Source organism: Erinaceus europaeus, chromosome X (genome assembly GCF_950295315.1).
Source record: "Erinaceus europaeus chromosome X, mEriEur2.1, whole genome shotgun sequence".
Classification (NCBI taxonomy): Eukaryota; Metazoa; Chordata; class Mammalia; order Eulipotyphla; family Erinaceidae; genus Erinaceus; species Erinaceus europaeus.
The window spans coordinates 71,668,898-71,691,810 of NC_080185.1; the positions used below are offsets into that span (position 1 = coordinate 71,668,898).

At 39.3% G+C, this 22,913-nt stretch overlaps 1 protein-coding gene across 7 annotated transcripts in view; it reads left to right on the plus strand.

Annotated features, from left to right (window-relative positions):
- Window positions 1-22,913, plus strand: part of ATRX (ATRX chromatin remodeler) — a 217,354-nt gene that overhangs the window by 24,693 nt on the left and 169,748 nt on the right. For all 7 annotated transcript variants that reach the window (XM_060183149.1, XM_060183145.1, XM_060183147.1 and 4 more), the window contains exon 2: window positions 14,997-15,109. In XM_060183149.1, the coding sequence (XP_060039132.1) occupies window positions 15,094-15,109 (16 nt within the window). In that variant the 5' untranslated portion in view covers window positions 14,997-15,093. The remainder of the gene's footprint in view (window positions 1-14,996; window positions 15,110-22,913) is intronic.

Below are 22,913 nucleotides of genomic sequence, written 5' to 3' on the forward strand. Positions count from 1 at the left end.
GCACATTTTTTATATTTATTTATGTATTTATTCCCTTTTGTTGCCCTTGTTGTTTTTTATTGTTGTAGTTATTATTTTTTAATATTTATTCCCTTTTGTTGCACTTGTTTTATTGTTGTAGTTATTATTGTTATTGATGTTGTCGTTGTTGGATAGGACAGAGAGAAATGGAGAGAGGAGGGGAAGACAGAGAGGGGGAGAGAAAGACACCTGAAGACCTGCTTCGCCACCTGTAAAACGACTCCCCTGCAGGTGGGGAGCCGGGGGCTCGAACTGCTGGGATCCTTATGCTGGTCCTTGCGCTTTGCGCCACCTACGCTAAATTTGCTGTGCTACTGCATTTTTTTTTTTTAACCAGAGCACTGTTCAGCTCTGGCTGATGGTGGTGCCGGGACTTGAACCTGGAATTTTGCAACCTCAGGCATGAGAGTCTTTTGCATAACCATTTATATATATATTATTTTATTTTATTTTATTTTTTTCCTCCAGCGTTATTGCTGGAGCTCAGTGCCTGCACCATGAATCCACTGCTCCTGGAGGCCATTTCCCCCCCTTTTGTTGCCCTTTTGTAGTAGCCTTGTTATGCTTATTATTGTTACCGTTGATGTCGTTCGTTGTTGTATAGTTCAGAGAGAAATGGATAGAGGAAGACGGGGAGACTAAGACACTTGCAGACCTGCTTCACAGCCTATGAAGCGACTCCCCTGCGGGGGGGGGGGGGGCGGGCTCGAACTGGGATTCTTACTTGGGTCCTTGCGCTTTGAACCTTGTACGCTTAACGCGCTGCGCCACCGTCTGGCGCCCTTTTGCATAACCATGCTATCTACACTCTCCCATCCTTCAGCATTGTAATTTGTGCACTTAACCAGATGCACCACCACCTGGCCTCTAAAATATGATAATAATAACAATAACAACAATAACAATAACAATAGTCTCCAAGATTGTCACTTGGGTTCGGTCTCTGCACTATGAATCCACTACTTTTGGAGGCTGTTTCCCCCATTTTTGTTGCCTTTGTTGTTATTATTGCTGTTGTTGTTGAATAGGATAGAGAAGAATCGAGACAGTAATAACTACCACAATAAAAATCAACAAGGGCAACAAAAGGGAATAAATAAATAAACACTAAAAAAAAAAGAAGCAAGCAAACTTTACCCAAGTGGTATGCCCACCAAAACATCCAAACATTTCAGCCCTAAAAGCCCACTTGGCAATCTATGACTAAACTGTATAAAGGAAATTTACAAAAAATTACAGAACTTTGGTTCTGATTTCCGATTTCACTGCTTTCTCAACCTCCATCATGGATGGCAACATCTCACATTTCAACTCCTTTTTAAAATTTTTTATTATCTTTATTTATTTATTGGATAGAGACAGCCAGAAATCAAGAGAAAGGGGGAGATGGAGAGGGAAAGAGACACAGAGACACCTGCAGCCCTGCCTCCCTCCCCCCGTCCCTCTTCCCTCCCTCCCCATCTCTCTTCTCTCTCCCTCTCCCCATCTCCCACTCTTTTCCTCTTTAGCTCTCCTCCTCAATTTCTCTGTTCTATCTAATAAATTAAAAAAATTATGTAAGGAATTTTATGAAACAACCCTTTCTCCCAAAACAGAGCAACCAAAATCTTACACAGATCTCTGTAGTATGCCTATTATATCTCACTTTCCCCCGCTTCTTTGATTGTGTTGATTATTCCCTAATTAAGTACAAGGGAATGGAACAGTGATGTTGCTCATCTTTGGATTTAGTGTATGAATGCAGATGGTTCCTAGGTGCAGGGAACCAGGTCAGGAGAGAGATGGGGGAAAATATTTTCTGACACAAGCCTCAGTGTAACATGCTGTACAGCTATCAGAGGAAAACCTCCTGCCATATGCTGTCAATTAGCTTCAGAGGCAAAACTTCCATGTGATAGCTGCTGAAAAGCAGCTCTCTGATGTTTGTGCAGTGAAGGAAATCACTGTCTCTGACGTTCTCTCCCAGACTAGCTTAGAGAGTGAGAGAATGTTTCAAATCCATAAGACAGATAATCACATAATTGGGTGAAGGATGCAAACTCATGGGGATGTTTGCCAAAATTTGATGTATAACTATATCCCAATAAATGTGTTGAGCATTCTATTCTCTGAATGGTTCCAAAGTTCTTTTTGCTCCAGAGTGTTTTCATTTTCCCTCCCCTTCTCCAGACCTTTGTGGGGGGCTGAACTCCCACATTTCAGAGTCAGCTTCTGTGAAGCAAATTGTGCTGAAAGCCTTGCACCAGCTGGCATGTTGATTTACATAGTTTCCTTGTACATCCTCTTGATGATTAGGAGGTTGGGTACACCCTTCCACTTTTTTTTGTTATCTAGTAATTGTTTCTTTTTCTCCTCCTCCTCCTCCCCCTTCTTCTCCTTCCTCCTCCTCCTCCTCCTCCTCCCCCCTTCTTCTCCTTCTTCCTGATCCCCCTTCTTTCTCCTTTTTTTTTTTTAACCAGAGCACTGCTCAGCTCTAGTTTATGGTGGTGCAAAGGATTGAACCTGGGACTTTGGAGACTCAGGGAGAGAGTCTCTTTGCATAATCATTATGCTATCTACCTCTGCCCCCTAGTAATTCTTTTTAAAAAAATCTTTTTAAGTTTATTTATTTATTTTTTTTATATTTTATTTTCCCTTTTGTTGCCCTTGTTGTTTTATTGTTGTAGTTACCATTGCTGTTGTTGTTGTTGGATATGACAGAGAAATGGAGAGAGGAGGGGAAGACAGAGAGGGGGAGAGAAAGATAGACACCTGCAGACCTGCTTCACCGCCTGTGAAGCGACTCCTCTGCAGGTGGGGAGTCGGGGCTCAAACCGGGATTCTTATGCCGGTGCTTGTGCTTTGCACCACCTGCGCTTAATCCGCTGCGCTACAGCCGGACTCCCATACACAAGTTTTTAAATGTAGTTAAATTGATAGCTCTTTTTAAAAAATTGTCAGTTGTTCTTTCTTTTCTTTTTTTTAATTGGATATAACAGAGAGAAATTGAGAGGGAGGGCGAAGATAGAGAGGAAAGGAGAAAGAGAGACACCTGTAGACCTGTTTCATCACTCATGAAATGTCCCCTCTGCATGTGGGGATCAGGTGCTTAAATAGGTGGGTGGGCCACCACCCGGCCCCTAGTAGTTTCTTTTAAAAAAATCTGTTTGTTTTCATTTTTATTAGGAAATGCTTTTCACTACTGTTGTAGTCTTAATGTTACTTTTCTCTCTCTCCCCTAATTTGTGCACCTACCACCACCATCATCTTCCTCTTCTGTAGGACACTGGACCCCCCAAATCTCTTTTTACTTTATTCCAAATTCCATTTTAGTACCTTATGATCTGCTTAAATAGACCAAAGGTTTGAATTTTTGTTGTTTTTTTTTTTACAGATTTTATTTGTTTTATTATTATTTTTTAAATATTTTATTTATTTTATTTTTGAAAGAGAGAAACACACTAGCACTGCTCAGTTCTGGTTTATGGTGGTGTGGGATTGAATCTGGGATTTTGTAGCCTCAGGCATGAGAGTCGGTTTGCATAACCATTATGCCATCTTCCTCACCTTTATTTTATTTTTGAGAGATGCAAAGAGAGAACGACCCAGAGAGAAATACCAGAGCAGGATCAGCTCTGGCTTTTGGTGGTGCAGGGGATTGAACCTGGGACTTAAGAGTCTTAGGCATGAGTGTCTCTGCATAACCAATACGCTATCTACCCTTGCCCACAAAGGTTTTAATTTTTTACCTTGTCTTTTCATTTGTTTCATTTCTTTAATATCCACATATGAGTGATATAATCCGATATTTGCTTTTTTTTTTCCTCTGGCAATTTCAGTAAGCATGACCCATGTTCTTTAGATAGATCTTTAAGAGAAGAATTGCTGCTTTCTTTAGTAGACCTTAATTTTTTCCAAGTAACTTTATTGGGGGATATAATGATTTTTAAAACAGTTGTTGCCTTATTAGTACAATTAAAAATATTGTGCTATATTATTATATTAAGTTGTACCACTGTAAGTCTGTTATCTGTCATCAGGATGAATTCATCAGACTTGACCATCTCCAGATCTGGTGGGTTTTGTGTAGACCAGATTTCTCTGTTTTATAGTTAGCATGCTGTTTCTTTTACTGGAGTTTATATGTAAGTACCAGTTTCATAGATTAAGGCTCACAAGTATAGTTTCTTATCTCCCCATCTCTCTACCACTGTCACAACCACCATGCACCAGGTCCCCAACCATTAACAGCCTCTTAAACCCGTTTCAACTGCTCTCCCCTCATTTTTTTATAGGACAGAGAAATTGAAAGAGGAGGGAGAGATAGCGAAGGGGAGAGCTTGCAGCATTGCTTCACCACGCATTGATTCCCCCCTGCAGGTGGGAAGTGGGGGCTTGAACTTCTTCTAGTGTTCGCCAGGGGCATGAACTAGAGTCATTGAGCACAGTAATGAATGCACTCAACTGCGCAGCTGGGTGTACCTGACTCCTATCCCCATCCTTAAGAGTTTTGGAATCATCTGTAATATATCACAAGTTGTCCAAAGTTTTACCCTGTGCTTGCCTTCTCTTCTCCTGCTTTCTCCCTCCTTTTCCCTTCCTCTCATTCCTCCCCCCTCCCTCCTCTTACTTCCTCCCCCTCTTTTCCCTTATGCCCCCCTTCCTCTTTTCTCACTCCTTCCCTTTTCACTGCTTCAGGCTGATTCCTCCCTTCTTTTCTTCCTTCCTTCCTTCCTTCCTTCCTTCCTCCTTCCTTCCTTCCTTCCTTCCTTCCTTCCTTCATTCCTTCCTTCCTTCCTTCCTTCCTTCCTTCCTTCCTTCCTTCCTTCCTCTCTCTCTCTCCTTTCTTTTTTTCCCCTCCAGGGTTATTGCTTGGGCTTGGTGCTTGGACTGTGAATCCACTGCTCCTGCAGGCCATTTTTTTTCCTTTTTGTTGCCCTTGTTATATCATTGTTGTTATTATTGCTGTAGTTGTTGTTGGATAGGACAGAGAGAAATGGAGAGAGGAGGGTAAGACAGGGAAGTGGAGAGAAAGATAGACACCTGCAGACCTGCTTCACCGCCTGTGAAGTGACCCCCCTGCAGGTGGGGAGCTGGGGGCTGGAACCGGGATCCTTATGCTGTTCCTGTGCTTTACATCATGTGCACTTAACGTGCTGTGCTACTGCCCGGCCCCTGCTGATATCTTTTTTTAAAAATTAAAATATAAAGATAGAGACATAAGGAGAGAGAGAGAGAAATAGAGATATATACAAGTGAGAATAGATTGTGCTCATGACAAAGCAAGCACACTATCAACTGCACTTTTTAAAAAATATTTATTTATTCCCTTTTGTTGCCCTTTTTTATTGTTGTAGTTGCTATTGTTGTTGTCGTTGTTGGATAGGATAAAGAGAAATGGAGAGAGGAGGGGAAGACAGAGAGGGGGAGAGAAAGACAGACACCTGCAGACCTGCTTCACCGCCTGTGAAGTGACTCCCCTGTAGGGGAGCCGGGGACTCGAACAGGGATCTTTACGCTGGTCCTTGCGCTTTGCGCCATATGCGCTTATCCTGCTGCGCTACCTCCTGACTCCTGAACTTTAAAAAAAAAATTTATTTATTTATTCATTAGAGAGATAGGAGTCAAGAGAGTAAGAACCAGACATCACTCTGGTTGGTATATGTGCTGCTGGGGATTGAACTCGGAACCTCATGGGTGAGACTCCAATTCTTTATCTACTGCGCCATCTCCGGGACCACCAAGTGAACTATCTTCTATATTGCTAGACTGTTTATTGTTTTCTTGATTTGCATCTTTCTGATAAGTAGTAATGAACATTTTTTCATGTGTTCAGTTCTGTTTACTTAATTTTTTATTTACCGGAACACTGCTTAATTCTGCTTTATGGCGGTGTAGAGGATGGAACCTGGGACTATGGAGCCTCAGGTTCTTTGCATAACCATTATGCTATCTACCCCCACCCTTATCTGTTGAATTCTCATATGCCTTCTGGCCATTAAAAATATATATATTTATTCCCTTTTGTTGCCCTTGTTTTATTATTGTAGTTATTATTGTTGTTATTGATGTCATTGTTGTTGGATAGGACAGAGAGAAATGGAGAGAGGAGGGGAAGATAGAGAGGGAGAGAGAAAGATAGATACCTGCAGACTTGCTTTACTGCTTGTGAAGCGACCTCTTTGCAGTTGGGGATCTGGGGCCTCGAACAGAACCAGGATCCTTATGCTGGTCCTTGAGCTTTGTGCCACGTGCGCTTAACCTGCTGCGCTACCACCCGACTCCCTTTCTGCCCATTTGTATATCTTTGGTAAAGTGTTTAGATCCTTTTCCCACTTTTTGTTATTGTTGTTGATGATGAGTTTTGTAACTTCTTTGTATTTTATTAACCCTTTGATGTGAAAATATCTTCTCCCATTTAATAGGTTGTCTATTTTTATCCTTTTATGTTCTTTCTTTTTTTAATGTTTATTTATAAAAAGGAAACACTCACAAAAACCATAGGATAAGAGGCGTACAGCTCCACACAATTCCCACCACCAGAACTCCGTATCCCATCCCCTCCTCTGATAGCTTTCCTATTCTTTATCCCTCTGGGAATATGGAAACAAGGTCATTGTGGGATGCAGAAGGTAGAAGGTCTAGCTTCTGTAATTGCTTCCCTGCTGAACATGGGAGTTGACAGGTCGATCCATACTCCCAGCCTGTCTCTCTCTTGTTTATTTTTGTGAGGATTCCCAATGCTGTGCAAAGACTTCATTTTCTTGTAATTCTGTTTTTTTTTTTTACTTTTGTTTCCTTTGCCCACGGACAAAGGAAGGACACTAAACTGATATCATGTAGTGTTCTGTTGATATTTCCTTATGTATTTTATTATTTCCTGTGTAACATTGAAATCATTAATCCACTTTTAGACTTGTGTGTGGTGAGAGATAATGATCCGGTTTCATTTTTCTGCTTACGGTTACCTAATTTTTTGTGTTTTTATTGAGATAAAATTTACATATAAACTATTTTAATGTACAGTTAAGTGTTTTATTTTAGTAAATCACAATATTTTGCAACTATCACCACTTTATAATTCTAGGATATTTTCCTCAATCCCAGATGATATAGCAGGTACCTCCAGATTCCCCCGGCTAGCAAGCACTGATCTGTTCTTGCTGTCTATGAATTTGCTGATTCTGGATATTTCATATTCATGAGTGGAATCATCTAATTATGTGACATTTTGGTTTTTTTTTTTTAAGGATTATTCCTGTTTTAGCATGTATCAGCATTGCACTTCATTCTATTGTGGTTAAGTATTCCACTTTTTCCACCACTTGATGGATATCTGCATACTTTTCCTCTTTATCAATTATGAATATTGTTGCCATGAACATTTACAATTTTTTTTTCAATTTTTTAAAAATTTTGTTCATTCATTCATTCCCTTTTGTTGCCCTTGTTTTATTATTGTAATTATTATTGTTGTTATTGATGTCGTCATTGTTGGATAGGACAGAGAGAAATGGAGAGAGGAGGGGAAGACAGAGAGGGGGAGAGTAAGATAGACACCTGCAGACCTGCTTCACCGCCTGTGAAGCTACTCCCCTGCAGGTGGGGAGCTGAGGGTTCGAACCAGGATCTTTACACCGGTCCTTGTGCTTCGCGCCACATGCGCTACTTCCTGACTCCCGAACATTTAAAATTTTTAAGAACTGTTTTTATTACCGCTGGGGTTACTGCTGGGTTGCCTGCATCACAGATCCACCACTCCCATTCTTCCCTCCACCTTCCCCTTTTTCTCCTTCTTCTTCCCTCCCTCTTTCTCCTTTTCCTTCTCTCTTTTCCTCTCCATCTCCTTTTTCTCTCTCCCTAGCAAGGAGAAATTAAGAAGATGGGAGTGTAGAGAGACACCTACAGCATTGCTCCATTGCTCATGAAGCTCCCTCTCCCCCACACACCCAAGTGGGGACCTGGGCTTGAACTTGGGTCCTTACACATAGCAGTGTGTGCATTCTTAGTCATGACTACTTTTGACTTTTTTTAAAAATTATTTTTGGTGTATGGGCATATGTTTCCATTCTCTTGGGTATATAATTAGGAGAATTACCGAGTAATTTGGTAATTCTGTGTTTAACCTTTTGAGTTGTTACTGTTTTTCTTTTTTTTCCAGAAGTAGTCTTCTACTTTAAAAACAATTTTTTACAATATTTATTTATTCCCTTTTGTTGCCCTTGTTATTTTATTGTTGTAGTTATTATTGTTGTTATTGCTGTCGTCGTTGTTGGGTAGGGTAGAGAGAAATGGAGAGAGGAGGGGAAGATGGAGAGAGAAAGACAGACACCTGCTGACCTGCTTCACCACCTGTGAAGCAACTCCCCTGCAGGTGGGGAGCCGGGGGCTCAAACCAGGATCCTTTTGCTGGTCCTTGCACTTTGTGCCACATGCACTTAACCCACTGAGCTACCTCCCGACTCCTGAATTGTTACTGTTTTCATAGTAATTGTGCCACTTTTTTATTCCCACCTGTAATGAATATGGACTGTAGTTTCTTTCTTTTTTAAATTTTATTTAAGAAAGGATAAATTAACAAAACCATAGGGTAGGAGGGGTACAACTCCACACAATTCCCATCACCCCAATCTCCATATCCCACCCCCTCCCCTGATAGCTTTCCCATTCTCTATCCCTCTGGGAGCATGGACCCAGGGTCATTGTGGGTTGCAGAAGGTAGAAGGTCTGGCTTCTGTAATTGCTTCCCCGCTGAACATGGGCGTTGACTGGTCGGTCCATACTCCCAGTCTGCCTCTCTCTTTCCCTATTAGGGTGGGTCTCTGGACTGTAGTTTCTTATTATCATTGATAACTAACTTTTTGAAATTGTCATCATATATGTTCTACCTAGTGTGTGTAAAATAGTGTCTTGTGGCTTTGCATTAAGTTTTTATAATGACTAATAGTTTTGAGCATATCCTTCATGAGCTTCTCATGTATATTTTCTTTAAAATGTATGCTTTTGTTCATTTTGAAATTGACTTAATTAAGCCACATGGTACGAAGCACAAAGACCCCAGTTCGTGCCCCTGGCTCCCCACCTGCAGGGGGGTCACTTCACAAGCAATGAAGCAGGTCTCAGGTGTCTATCTTTCCCTTTCTGTCTTCCCCTCCTCTTTTCATTTCTCTCTGTCCTAGCCAACAATGACATCAGTAACAATAATAATAACCATAACAACGATAAAACAACAAGGGCAACAAAAGGGGAAAAATAATAACCTCCAGGAGCAGTGGATTTGTGGTATAGGCACCTAATAGCCCCAGCAATAACCCTGGAGGCAAAAAAAATTGACTTAAGAATTCTTTATTACAATATATTTTTGTAGAGGATATATATGTGTGTGCATATATATGTGTATACTTTTTTATTTATTTTCCCTTTTGTTGCCCTTGTTTTTTTTTATTGCTGTTGTAGTTATTGTTGTTATTGATGTCGTCATTGTTAGATAGCATAGAGAGAAATGGAGAGTGGAGGGGAAGACAGAGACCTCTGCATACCTGCTTCACTATCTGTGAAGCGAACCCCCTTCCCTGCAGGTAGGGAGCCTGGGGCTTGAACTGGGATCCTTAGGCCGGTCCTTGCACTTTGAGCCATGTGCGCTTAACTCGCTGCTCTATTGCCTGACTCCCATATATATGTATAATTTTTTTTGTCTGAATGCTTGTGGTTAAACCCAGGGCCTTGTGTTTGTGAGCCATGTATTTTACTACTGAGCTACTTCTCTGGCCCCAATGATACATATTTTGTAGAAGGATACTGATAGTGATTTAAGGTAGAAAGCTTTATAGTTGTTTACCTCCATGTTAACTATCAAACTCAAGCAAAATCCATAAAAAATCATGGGCCCCTAGAAACATACCTAAAATGGACTTCTAGCTTCTTTCCACCCTAAGATCCTTATTCTTGTCTGCTCTATTCCTACTTTTTTGGTTCCTGTTAATTAATTCATTTTTCCTGCTTTATATCTTTATACCTTGCAGCCACCTAGTTGCAGCTGCTATCATTCCATCCTGCCTTCCCTCAGCAGATAACCTCACCATTGTGTCCTGGAACCCCACCTCTCCAAAGCCCTACCCCACTAGGGAAAGAAAGAAAAAGGCTGTGTGTTAGGATCGACCTGCTAACACCCATGTACAGCAAGGAAGCAATGACAGAAACTAGACCTCCCACCTTTTGCACCCCAAAAAAGAATTTTGGCCCATACTCGTAGAGGGGGAGACATGATAGGGGTAGATGACCAGAGGGCTTTGAACTCCAACTCCATCAGGCCCCGGAGAGAGACGAGGAAAATAGAAAGAACATTTAGAAGTAGTAGTAATTGTATTAAAGCATAATTATTATATGTACCATACTTACTACTTATTTTGAAAATAAAATCTACCTTTGACAAAAAAAGTAGTAGTAACAAGTGTGGGTGTGATTTGGAAGGGAAGAGAGGGCAGGACTATAGGAAAAAAATTTGTGTATATATATAGTCAACCCATATCTGCAACGTTGGAAGAACTACTGTATCTCAGTAGTTCAGTAGTTCCAGGGAATGGGGATACAGAACTTTGGTGGTGAGAACTGTGTAGTATTATACTCCTGTTATTTTATAATTTTTCAAATCAATATTAAGTCACTAATAAAATAAAGGAAAGCTCTATAGTTTACTGAAGCCCAAACTGAATGAGAGACTATGATGGTTATATGGTAAACTTAAGAGAGGAATTATAGATTAGGGGAAAGTACTAACATGAAAGATAAACATTCTTCAAACTTTTCCAACAAAGTAGCATACTATATTTGCTATGAAACAGCAAATAGATTACACAGAATAGTCCAGTATAGGGACAAAAATAGAATGACCCCTGTCTTTAACAAATATAACAAATAGATAAGAGTATAAGTATACAGAGATTTAGTCTGGTTGTATCTTTATATAAAACCATAAAACAAATTAAATTTTTGTAACATGGGAGGTGGCACAGTGGATAAAGCTTTAGAGTTTCAACTGAGATCACAATTTCGTGGGTCGGGTGGTGGCACATCTGGTTAAGTGCCCATGTTACAATGCATAAGGACCTGGGTTTGAGCCCCCAGTTCCCACCTTCATGAGGAAAGCTTTGCAAGTGGTGAAGCAGTGCTGTAGGTGTCTCTCTGTCTCCCCCTTCCCTCTCAATTTCAGTCTGTCTCTGTCAAATAAATAAAGATTTAAAAAAAATGAGAGAGATCACAACTTCAGACCCTGGCATTGAATATGCCAGAGGGATATTTTGATGTTTGTGTCTCCTATATGCTTGTGTGCGTGTGTGTTCCCCACCCTGTTTCTTTTCTTTTCTTTTTTTTAAATTTATTTCTTTATTGGGGAATTAATGTTTTACATTCAACAGTAAATACAATAGTTTGTACATGCATAACATTCCCCAGTTTCCCATTTAACAATACAACCCCCACTATGTCATTTATCATCCTTCATGGACCTGTATTCTCCCCACCCACCCACCCCAGAGTCTTTTACTTTGGTGCAATATGCCAATTCCCTTTCAGGTTCTACTTGTGTTTTCTTTTCTGATCTTGTTTTTCAACTTCTGCCTGAGAGTGAGATCATCCCATATTCATCCTTCTGTTTCTGACTTATTTCACTCAACATGATTTTTTCAAGGTCCATCCAAGATCATGCTGAAAATGGTGAAGTCACCATTTCTTTACACCTGAGTAGTATTCCATTGTGTATATATACCACAACTTGCTCAGCCACTCATCTGTTGTTGGACACCTGGGTTGCTTCCAGGTTTTGGCTATTACAAATTGTGCTGCCAAGAACATATGTGTACACAGATCTTTTTGGATGGATGTGTTGGGTTCCTTAGGATAAATCCCCAGGAGAGGAATTGCAGGGTCATAGGGTAGGTCCATTTCTAGCCTTTTGAGAGTTCTCCAGACTGTTCTCCACAGAGGTTGGACCAATTGACATTCCCACCAGCAGTGCAGGAGGGTTCCTTTGACCCCACATCCTCTCCAGCATTTGCTGCTGTTACCTTTTCTGATGTATGACATTCTCACAGGAGTGAAGTGATCTCTCATTGTTGTCTTTATTTGCATTTCTCTGACAATCAGAGACTTGGAGCATTTTTTCATGTGTTTCTCGGCCTTTTGGATCTCTTCTGTGGTGAATATTCTGTCCAAGTCCTCCCCCCATTTTTGGATGGGATTATTAGTTGTCTTATTGTTGAGTCTGGCAAGCTCTTTATATATGTTGGTTATTAAACTCTTATCTGATGTATGGCATGTAAAGATCTTCTCCCATTCTGTGAGGGCTCTCTTGGTTTGGGTAGTGGTTTCTTTTGCTGTGAAGAAGCTTTTTAATTTGATGTAGTCCCATAGGTTTATGCTTGCCTTAGTCTTCTTTGTAATTGGATTCGTTTCATTGAAAATGTCTTTAAAATTTATGCGGAAAAAAGTTCTTCCAATATTTTCCTCTAAGTATCTGATAGTTTCTGGTCTAACATCCAAGTCGTTGATCCACTTGGAATTTACTTTTGTATTTGGTGAAATACAGTGATTCAGCTTCATTCTTCTGCATGTTTCAACCCATTGTTTCCAACACCATTTGTTGAAGAGACTCTGCTTCCCCCATATAATAGTCTGGGTCCCTTTGTCAAAGATTAGATGTCCATATGTGTGGGGCCTCATTTCTGGGCTCTCAATTCTATTCCACTGGTCAGTGTGTCTGTTCATGTTCCAGTACCAAGCAGTTTTGATGACAATGGCCCTATAATACAGTTTGAGATCTCGAGTGTGATGCCTCCAGTTCTGTTCTTTTTTCTCAAGATTGTTTTGGCAATTCTAGGTCTTTTCTGGTTCCAGATAAACATTTGTAGCATTTTTTCTATTCTCCTAAAATATGTGCTTGGGATCTTGATGGGGATAGCATTAAATTTGTAGATGGCTCTGGGTAATATATTCATTTTGATGATGTTAATTCTTCCAACCCATCAACATGGAATATCTTTCCACTTCTTTGTGTCTTTTTCAATTTCTTTGAGTAGTGACTCATAATTTTCAGTATACAAGTCTTTCACTTCTTTGGTTAGGTTTACTCCTAGATATTTTATTGTTTTTGTTGCTATAGTAAAAGGAATTGATTTCTGGATTTCAATTTCTTCTAACTTAGTGTTTGCATAGAGGAATGCCACTGAATTTTGAATGTTAATTTTATAGCCTGATACCTTACTGTATTGCCTGATGATTTCCAAAAGCTTCTTGCTGGACCCCCCCCCCCCACATTTCTCTGTCTCTCTCTCTCACTCATTAATAAATACATTTAAAGAAGTGGGGCAGATAGCTAATGGTTATGCAAAGAGACTCTCATGCCCAAGACTCCAAAGTCCCAGGTTCAATCCCCCACATCATCGTAAGCCAGAGCTAAGAAGTATTCTGGTAAAAATAAAATAAAAATAAATATAAGATATAGATATCTTTTTAGATATATTGTGTAAGATAGTTTTCTGAGATACTTTTTATTTTCTTTTTTAGTAGCTTAAAAATTATTATTTTGAAGTTGTCATTATTTATATCATGGGGTCTTGAACATGTATGATTTCACTGCTCCAGGCCAACAGGTTTCTGATAGAGAAGCAAAACTTTTGGGGCTGGGGAGACAGTGTAATGGTTATGCAAAAGACTTTCAAGCCTGAGGCTCTAAGGTACCAGGTTCAACCCCTGGCCCCAGCATAAGCCAGAACTGAGCAGTGTTCTGGTCTCTCTCTCTCTCTATGTATCTTTCCCTCTGTATCTACTATTTCTCATTAAAATAAACTAAATAAAATATTAAAAAAAGAGAAATAAAACTTTTCCTGATGCCATAGTACTTTAATGTGGTATGCCAGCTTTGAACCTGGACTGTGTATGTCATAAAGCAGGCACTATCTCAGATGAACTGTGTCATATTCTTTTTTTTTAATATATAAATGTTGTGGATTTTGATTCAAATTTTACCTGTTTTTCTTCTTGATTAGGCAATATTATATGAAAAGTGGGAACTATGCTTATATACTGTATTATAGCCTTCACTTTTTTTATATCTCTATTGGACTATAACTCTAGCCATTATATAAGTTAGCAGGCTATGTTATAATAATTACTTGCACAACTATTTCCCCAGAAATCTGTGAACTTAAAAAAAAAGTAACTATTTATTTATTTATTGATTGATTCATTTTACTGGAGCACTGCTTAGCTCTGGCTTATGGCAGTGCGAGGGATTGAACCTGGGACTTTGGAGGCTCAGGCATGAGAGTCTCTTTGTGTAACTATTATGTTATCTACCCCTGCCTGGCATCTGTGAACTTTTCTAAATTATGTTCTATGTTTTATTTATCTTTGTTTCAATCAGTTATATAATTATTGTGTGCCAAGCAGAAGGCAGACTTATAAACAGAAAAGATAATGAAAACCTTTCAGAGAATTAAAGTTTCAGTAAATATGTTTGATAAATTGCTAATGTATTATTTTAAATTATATAAACATTTATACTGGTGTTTTTCTTGTCTTATATTTTTATCTTAGATCAGATCAAAATTAACAAGTCAGTTGTATAACTAATATTTTATTAAAAATGTATTTATTATTAGATAGAAACAGAGAAATTGAAAGGGGAGGAGATAAGAGAGTGAGAGACAGACACCTGCAGCCCTGCTTCACCACTTGTGAAACTTCCCCTCTGCAGGTGGGGACCAGGCTTGAACCTGGGTCCTTGTGCACTGTAATGTGTGTGCTTAACCAGGTGTGCCACCGCCTGACCCCATAAGTAATATTTTTATATCCTCAGTGAAATAAAAATTTTCCTTTATTTTGAATTTGCATTTTCCAGAACAGTTGAATTATATATATTTACATACTTCTGGATTTTATACTTAATTATGTACATTAGAGAATAATTAAGGGAATTCTAAAACTTTTTGTTTTCATAGTGAAAGCAAGTTGAATACATTGGTACAGAAACTTCATGACTTCCTGGCACAGTCCTCAGAAGAATCTGAAGAAACAAGTTCCCCTCCAAGACTTGTGATGAACCAAAGCACAGGTAACTAGAAATTAATGTGCATTATCTCCTATAGTCTGTTATACAATTTTTGGTGGGATATTGGCCATAAAAGTTTTAGTAATCCTTTCTATATAAGTGGTATGTAGCTGATAATCATATTAGGGATTTTAATTTAGGTAAGTAAGATTTTATAGGCCATAGGTGCTTAGAAAAGCATATGCTTAATAGTCTTGTTCATACTGGGAATATCTTCTAGAGGGGATAATGAATGCTGACTGTACAACACAGGCATTAGAAGAGGTAAGAGCAGGGAGTTGGGCAGTAGCGCAGCAAGTTAAGCGCAGGTGGACTGGCATAAGGATCCCGGTTCTAGCCCCGGCTCCCCACCTGCAGTGGAGTCGCTTCACAAGAGGTGAAGCAGGTCTGCAGGTGTCTGTCTGTCTCTCCCCCTTTGTCTTCCCCTCCTCTCCATTTCTCTCTGTCCTATCCAACAATAATGACATCGTCAACAACAATAATAACCACAACACTAATAACAACAAGGTTAAAAAAAAGGAATAAATAAATATTATAAAATCTTTAAAAAAGGGAGTCAGGTGGTAGCACAGTGGGTTAAGTGCAGGTGGTGCAAAGTGCAAGGACCAGCATAAGGATCCCAGTTCGAGCCCTGGCTCCCCACCTGCAAGGGCGTCGCTTCACAAGCGGTGAAGTAAGTCTGCAGGTGTCTGTCTTTCTCTTCCCCTCTCTGTTTTCTCCTCCTCTCCATTTCTCTCTGTCTTATCCAACAACGATGACATCAATAACAACAATAATAACTACAACAATAAAACAACAAGGGCAACCAAAGGGAATAAATAAATATTTAAAAAAATCTTTTAAAAAAAAAGAAGAGATAAGAGCAGTATAGAAATATCTGGGTAGCTGTGATATATACGGTTTTTAAATGAAAATCAATACCTTTCTTTTAAAAGAATTATCATTTGATGATTGCCATATCACATTTTGTGAAGCTTCCAAGTATAAGTTGAACACAAACACAGATTGTGTAAGAGATGTAGATTGTGGTGAGAAGTTCAGTCATGGGGGCGGTAGTGGAATGGGTTAAGCACACATGGTGCAAAGCACAAGGACCAGTGTAAGGATCCTGGTTCAAGCCTCCGGCTCCCCACCTGCAGGGGAGTCACTTCACAAGTGGTGAAGCAAGTCTGCAGGTGTCTATCTTTCTCTCCCCCTTTGTCTTCCCCTCCTCTTTCTATTTTCCTGTCCTATACAACAACGATGACATCAATAAATGCAACAATAAAACAACAAGGGCAACAAAAGGAAATAAATAGAAATAATTTAAAAAATTCTAAAAAAAAAGTTCAGTCATATATATTTTGAAGATTTCATTTTTAATGAGAAAGATAGGAGGAGAGAGACAAAGAAAGAACCAGAGATCATTCTGGCACATGGGCTTGCCGGGGTCGAACTCAGGACCTCATGCTTGAGAGTCCAGTGCTTTATCCACTGCGCCACCTTCTGGACCACCAGTCCTAAATTAAATTAGAGTCCCAGAAAAGAGAGTGAGGGTAGTTCAGAAGCTGAATTGAAGAGAATGGCTAAGCATTCTTTAAAAGTGGTAAAAAGATATCAAATTATAGATTCAAGAAACTATGAAACCCCAAACAGATTAAATATATAGGAAACTGAAACTAGGTATTTTGTAATTAAGCCCCTGAAGAAAAAAATCAAGGGGAAAGAAAGCTTATAAGCAGGCAGAGGAAAGTTGTTGCCTTTAAAGGAGCAGTAGTATTAGAGCTCTTTTGGCCATAGAAATGGTCGGAGATAGACAAAAAAGAGATTTCTTTAAAGTGTGAAATGAAAATAATTGCCAACTTATTATTTTTAACAATATATTTTATTTATTGATAGATAGAAATCTAGAGAAAAGGGGCAGATAGAGAGGAAGAGAGAAAGACTAGAAGCTTGATCCCACCAATATATAAAATTTTATTGAAAATTCGGTCATGGGGCCAGGTGGTGGTGCACCTGGTTGAGCACACATGCTACAGTGTACAAGGACACAGGTTCAAGTCCCTTCACAAGTGGTGAAGCAGTACTGCAGGTGTCCTTCTCCCACTCTATCTCCCCCTTTCAATCTATCTCCCCCTCTCTCAATTTGTCTCTACCCAATAAATAAAAAATATATATTTAAATATTTTTATTTATTTATTATTGGATAGAGATAGAAATTGAGAGGGGAGTGAGAGATAGAGAGGGGAATAGACAGAGAGACACCCGTAGTCTTGCCTCACCACTCGTGAAGCTTTCCCCCGGCAGGTGGGGACCAGAGGCTTGAACCTGGGTCCTTGCACACTGTAATGCCACCGCCTGGCCCCAATAAATAAAATATTTTTAAAAAGAAAATATCTACCAGAAGTGAAGATGGGTGTTCATGGGGTAGATAATTTAATGTTAAAATTTCTGTATTACCTAAAGTAATTTTAATTAAGGGAATCCCTGGATAAACTACAGTGGCATTTTTCAGGAAAATAGAACACCTGATTCTTAAATTTGCATGGAACTCAAAATGCCACGAAAAGTAATATCCTGTGAAAAGTAAAATCCTGTGAGAAAAGAAACATGAAATGCTTCATGTTTCCTGACTTCAAATTATATATAAAAAGTAGTAGTAAACATAGGTAGGACTTAAGAAACAAAGTAGGGGAAAATACAGAGTGAAACTCTTTATCTATGGTCTATTGTAGCAGATTTAAGGATTCCAAAGGGGAGAAGAAAGAGGAAATTGAAGGGGACGGGGACCTAGTTTCCCATGATGGAAGAAGCTTGCAAGTTGATAGATAGGTATAGGAGTAGTGTGCTAACAACTTCCCATGAAGACAAGGAAATGTATGTGTGACAACATATGTGCAAATCAACACTTCCCTGGTAAGGTGATACTATACAAATTAGTGATACTGGTATAAAGACAGGATGCACAACATTGTACAAAATAGCATCTTACTGTTATAATGACAGCTGAATAGAGAGCCAAGAAATAAATGGACACATACATGGATATTTAATTTATGACAAAGGAACTAAAATCATACAATGGAGAAAGAGAGGTGTCTTCAAATGATGCTGTGAAAACTGTAGTTCCATGTGGAAAAAATTAAAATAGATCATTATTTAATACCACACATAAAGGTTAACTCAAAAACACATGAAATACTTGGATATATTACATGAAAACATAAGACATATAGAATCACTGGATTTTGTCTTCAAAAATATGAATGAATATTCCAATGACATTATAAAAAAAAGTAAAAATAACTTGATAGTACTTCATGAAACTAAAAAGTTTTACACAGGACTTGCAAAATAGCTCTGTCACTTTGGATAAAGCTTTGCTTTACCTTGTGCACAATTCAGGTTGGAGCCTGTCTCCACCACATTGAAGAAGGAAGCCTTTTTTTTTTTTTTAAAACCAGAGCAATGCTCAGCTCTGGCTTATGGTGGTGCAGGGGATTGAACTTTGGAGCCTCAGGCATGAGAGTATCTTTGCATAAACATTATGCTACCTACACCCTGAAGGAAGCTTTAATGTTGGTATGTCTTTCACTTTCTCTGCCTTTCTATCTCTCTTATCTAAAAAAAAAAAGTTAAACAGTGAGAAAGTAGCATAAAAACAAAAAGGCAGCCTCTGAATTGGGAGATTTTTATACCTACATTATGTATCCAGCAGAATGATGACTAAAACATATAAAGAATTCACCTCAACTACAGAAAACCAAAGAACTCAACTTAAAAATTGAGCAAAAAGTCCGGGTGTGCCGCAGTAGATAAAAATTGAGCAAAATTTTGGTCAGGGATGTAGCTCCTTGGTAGATTTCATGCTTTGTGTGTATGAGGCCCTGCTTTTGGTCTCTGACACCTAAATAAAAATAAATAAATAAATAAATAGAGCTGAATAGATGATACATACAGAATATTCACAGGCACAGGAAAAACTCAGCATCCTTATTATGGAAGTGATATGAAAGTTGCAGTGAGGTAACGGTTCTCACTTGTGTGAATGGTTTATATTAAAAGAACTGGAAACAACAAAAGAACTGGAAACAATAATTGTTGGTGATTATGTGGAGAAACAGGAATCATTGCAGACTGTAAGAATATACCTCTATGCAAAACATCTCAAGTAAGGGTGAAAAAATTCCTCACCTGGATAGTGTGCCAGCTTTTTTTTTTTTTTGTCATGCAAGTAACCTGGATTTGAACTTGATTCCCTCATCCGTGCTGTGCTATCTTTCTTTGTCTCTCTGTTCCTATCTCTCTCTCTCATTTCTCCCTTTCTGTAAAAGTCAGTGTGTAGTGGTGAAGCCCCAGCTACAACAAAAACAAAAACACTATGAAGATTGCTTTAAAATCTACAAAAAAAAAAGTAAAGAAAATGCCTAAAAACAAGTACTCAAAATGATAATTGCATCCCTGTGTTTATAGAAGCATTATTCGTAATTGTCAGAATGTGGAATCAACCTAAATGCATATCAGTTGGTAACCCGATACAGAAGTTATGGTATATATATTTTCAGGAATTACTACTCAATTATTTAAAAAGATGAAATCATGATTTTTGCACCAATATGAATGGAACTTGAGGTGCTATATTAGTATAATGTCAGAAAGCAAAAGACCTGATAGTTTTATTCGCATATGGAATGCAAATCACCCAAGCAAGCAAACTGGCAAAAAGAACAAAAATAACTTTTTTTTAAACCTCCAGGGTTATTGCTGGGGCTCGGTGCCTGCACTACGAATCCACTGCTCCTGGAGGCCATTTTTTCCCACTTTGTTGCCATTGTTGTCATCATTATTGTTGTTATCATTGCTGTTGTTGTTGTTGGACAGGACAGAGAGAAATTGAGAGAGGAGGGGAGACTGAGAAGGGGGAGAGAAAGATAGACACCTGCAGACTTGCTTCACCGCCTGTGAAGTGACCCTCCTGCAGGTGGGGAGCTGGGGGCTTGAACCGGGATCCCCCTGCCGGTCCTTGCACTTTGCGCCATGTTCGCTTAACCTGCTGCGCTACTGCCCGACCCCCCAAAAATAACTTTTGAGATTGAAAATATGGTGGTAAACTGAGGAAATGGGGAAGAGGGTGAGAGGAGTGGACAGGAGTCATTTTGATACTGTGATGTTATTGGAACTTTGTTCTAGTGTGTGAATACTATGACAGTTCTTAATGCACCTGTAGTTGTGTGAAGTTGTACTCCTATAATTTAACAGTATTGTTAACCAATGGTGAGTCAATAAAATTTGTTTAAAAAAAAACCCAGGAAACAAAAGTGAAGGTGGAATAAAGACAAATAAAAAGCGAGAACTTGATGTCAGCAGACCTATGCTAGAGGGAGTGCTAAAGGGTTTTCTTAAGTCAGAAGGAAAAGAATTTGAAATGGCAGCATCAAAATTTGTCAGTTACCCCAACACTTATTTTGTAGGTCAGTCTCATCCCCCACCAAGTCTAGGCACCAATGGAAAATAAGACATTGCACACATTTATGTTTCTTTACTCTTTTAAAATCCTTTACCCTTTTAAAATCTGAAACAATTTTATTGTAATAATGACCTTTGAAAAGTACAGTTCTGGTAATTGTCTTTAAATATTACTGATAATTTGTCTGATTTGTTACAGTTAGTTTCAAATTACTTATTTTTGGCAGGAATACTACCTAAATGGTGTTACTTTTTTGTCAGTATCACAAATCTTTCCCTTCATTGGCCATGATAACTTACTATAGATAACTTGGTTATATTTGTTTTGCTACATAAGAACAACAAAATAAGTTTATGAAATGTATTTTTTGTAACAAATAAGTAATTTGCTAGAAATTACTTTGAAGCTATTTAAGTACTCTTATCATCACAGAACTGGCAATTTAAAACTATTTTTTTCTTTTAAACTGGCAACACCGTTACTTCTGGCTTATGACAGCACTGGGCATTAAACCTGGTCTGTCAGAGCCTCTGGCATTGAAAGTCTTACTGCATAACTATTGTGCCCAGTGATCCAAATTTTGATCTTACAGTGTTGTAGGCTAGGATTCCAACAGACTGTTGGATTCTGCTCACACAAGGTTGGTATGAAACTGTTAGTAAGAATGCTCCTTTCTATATGCTTTTTATTATTATTATTATTATATTTATTTCCCCTTTTGTTGCCCTTGTTGTTTTTTCATTGTTGTAGTTATTGTTGTTGTTATTGATGTCGTTGTTGTTAGATAGGCCAGAGAGAAATGGAGAGAGGAGAGGAAGACAGAGTGAGAGAGAAAGATAGACACCTGCAGACCTGCTTCACTGCCTGTGAAGCGACTCCCCTGCAGGTGAGGAGCCGGGGGCTCAAACCAGGATTCTTATTCCAGTCCTTGTGCTTTGCGTCACCTGCACTTAACCTGCTGCGCTACCGCCTGACTCCCTTCTGTATGCTTTAAAGAAAGTCCATGTCCATACTAATTGAGGTTTTTGCATAAATTTAGTTCTTTATAGTTGTGGTGAAGTCCCTTTTTCTTGTTGGCTATTGGCTAGGATCTTCTTTTCCTCTCAGCTGTTTATAGCTGTTCAGATTTCTTTTCACATTTCCTTCTCCATCTTTAAAACCACCATTAGTACATTGAATCTTTTTTATGATTTACCATTTTGTTTGCTATTTCTGCCACCTTCAGCCTTGAGGTGAAGAATGTATTTTTTTTTAAAGAATTTATTTATTTATGAGAAAGACAGGAGGGAAAGAACCAGACATCATTCTGGTACATGTGCTGCGGGGGATTGAGCTCAGGACCTCATGGTTGAGATTCCAATGCCCTATACACTGTGCCACCTCCCGGACCACAAAGAATATTTTTTAACTTTCAAGGATGCCTGTGTTTAAATTAGGTTCTTCTGGGCTAGCAAGATAATCCACTTAGGTAGTGTGCCTGTGTTGTCATGCCTACCACTCAGATCAGAGCCTGGCCCCTACTGCACTGAAGAAACCTTCAGTGCTGTGGTATCTTTCTCTCAATCTCTGTCTTTCTTTTCTAAGGAAAAAAAAAGTCTTCCTAGAGCAGTGAAACCCCAGTGAAGAAAAAATAAATAAAAAGGTCCTTTTTCCTATTACCATTTTCTATTTTTAAAAAATATTTTAATTTATTTATTACTTGATAGAGACAGAGAGAGGAGTGGGAGATAGAGACAGAGACACCTATAGCCCTGCTTCACCACTCCTGAAGTTATCCCTCTGCAGGTACGGTGCAGGGGGCTTGAACCTGGGTCCTTGTGAACTATAACGTGGGCGCTAAACCAGGTGCTCCACTGACTGCCACCCCCCATTACCTTTTTCTGTAACCCACACCTTTTAAAAGTGATGCTGGGGGGCCGTCGGGCAGTGGTGCAGTGGGTTGAGTGCACGTGGCGCAAAGTGCAAGGACCGGCGTAAGGATCCTGGCTCGAGCCCCTGGCTCCCCACCTTCAGGGGAGTCGCTTCACAGGTGGTGAGGCAGGTCTGCAGGTGTCTATCTTTCTCTCCCCCTCTCTGTCTTCCTCTCCTCTCTCCATTTCTCTCTGTCCTATCCAACAACGAACAACATCAACAATGGTAATAATAATAACCACAACGAGGCTACAACAACAAGGGCAACAAAAGGGGGGAAAATGGCCTCCAGGAGCGGTGGATTCATGGTGCAGAGCCCAGCAATAAACCTGGAGGAAAAAAAAAAAAGTGATGCTAGGGATAGAGCCCAAGACTTCATGCAAGTGTGTAGTGTTGGTGCCCTCAGAGGGTTCTAGGGAATGCATGTGCTCTACTCTCAACCACCTTTCT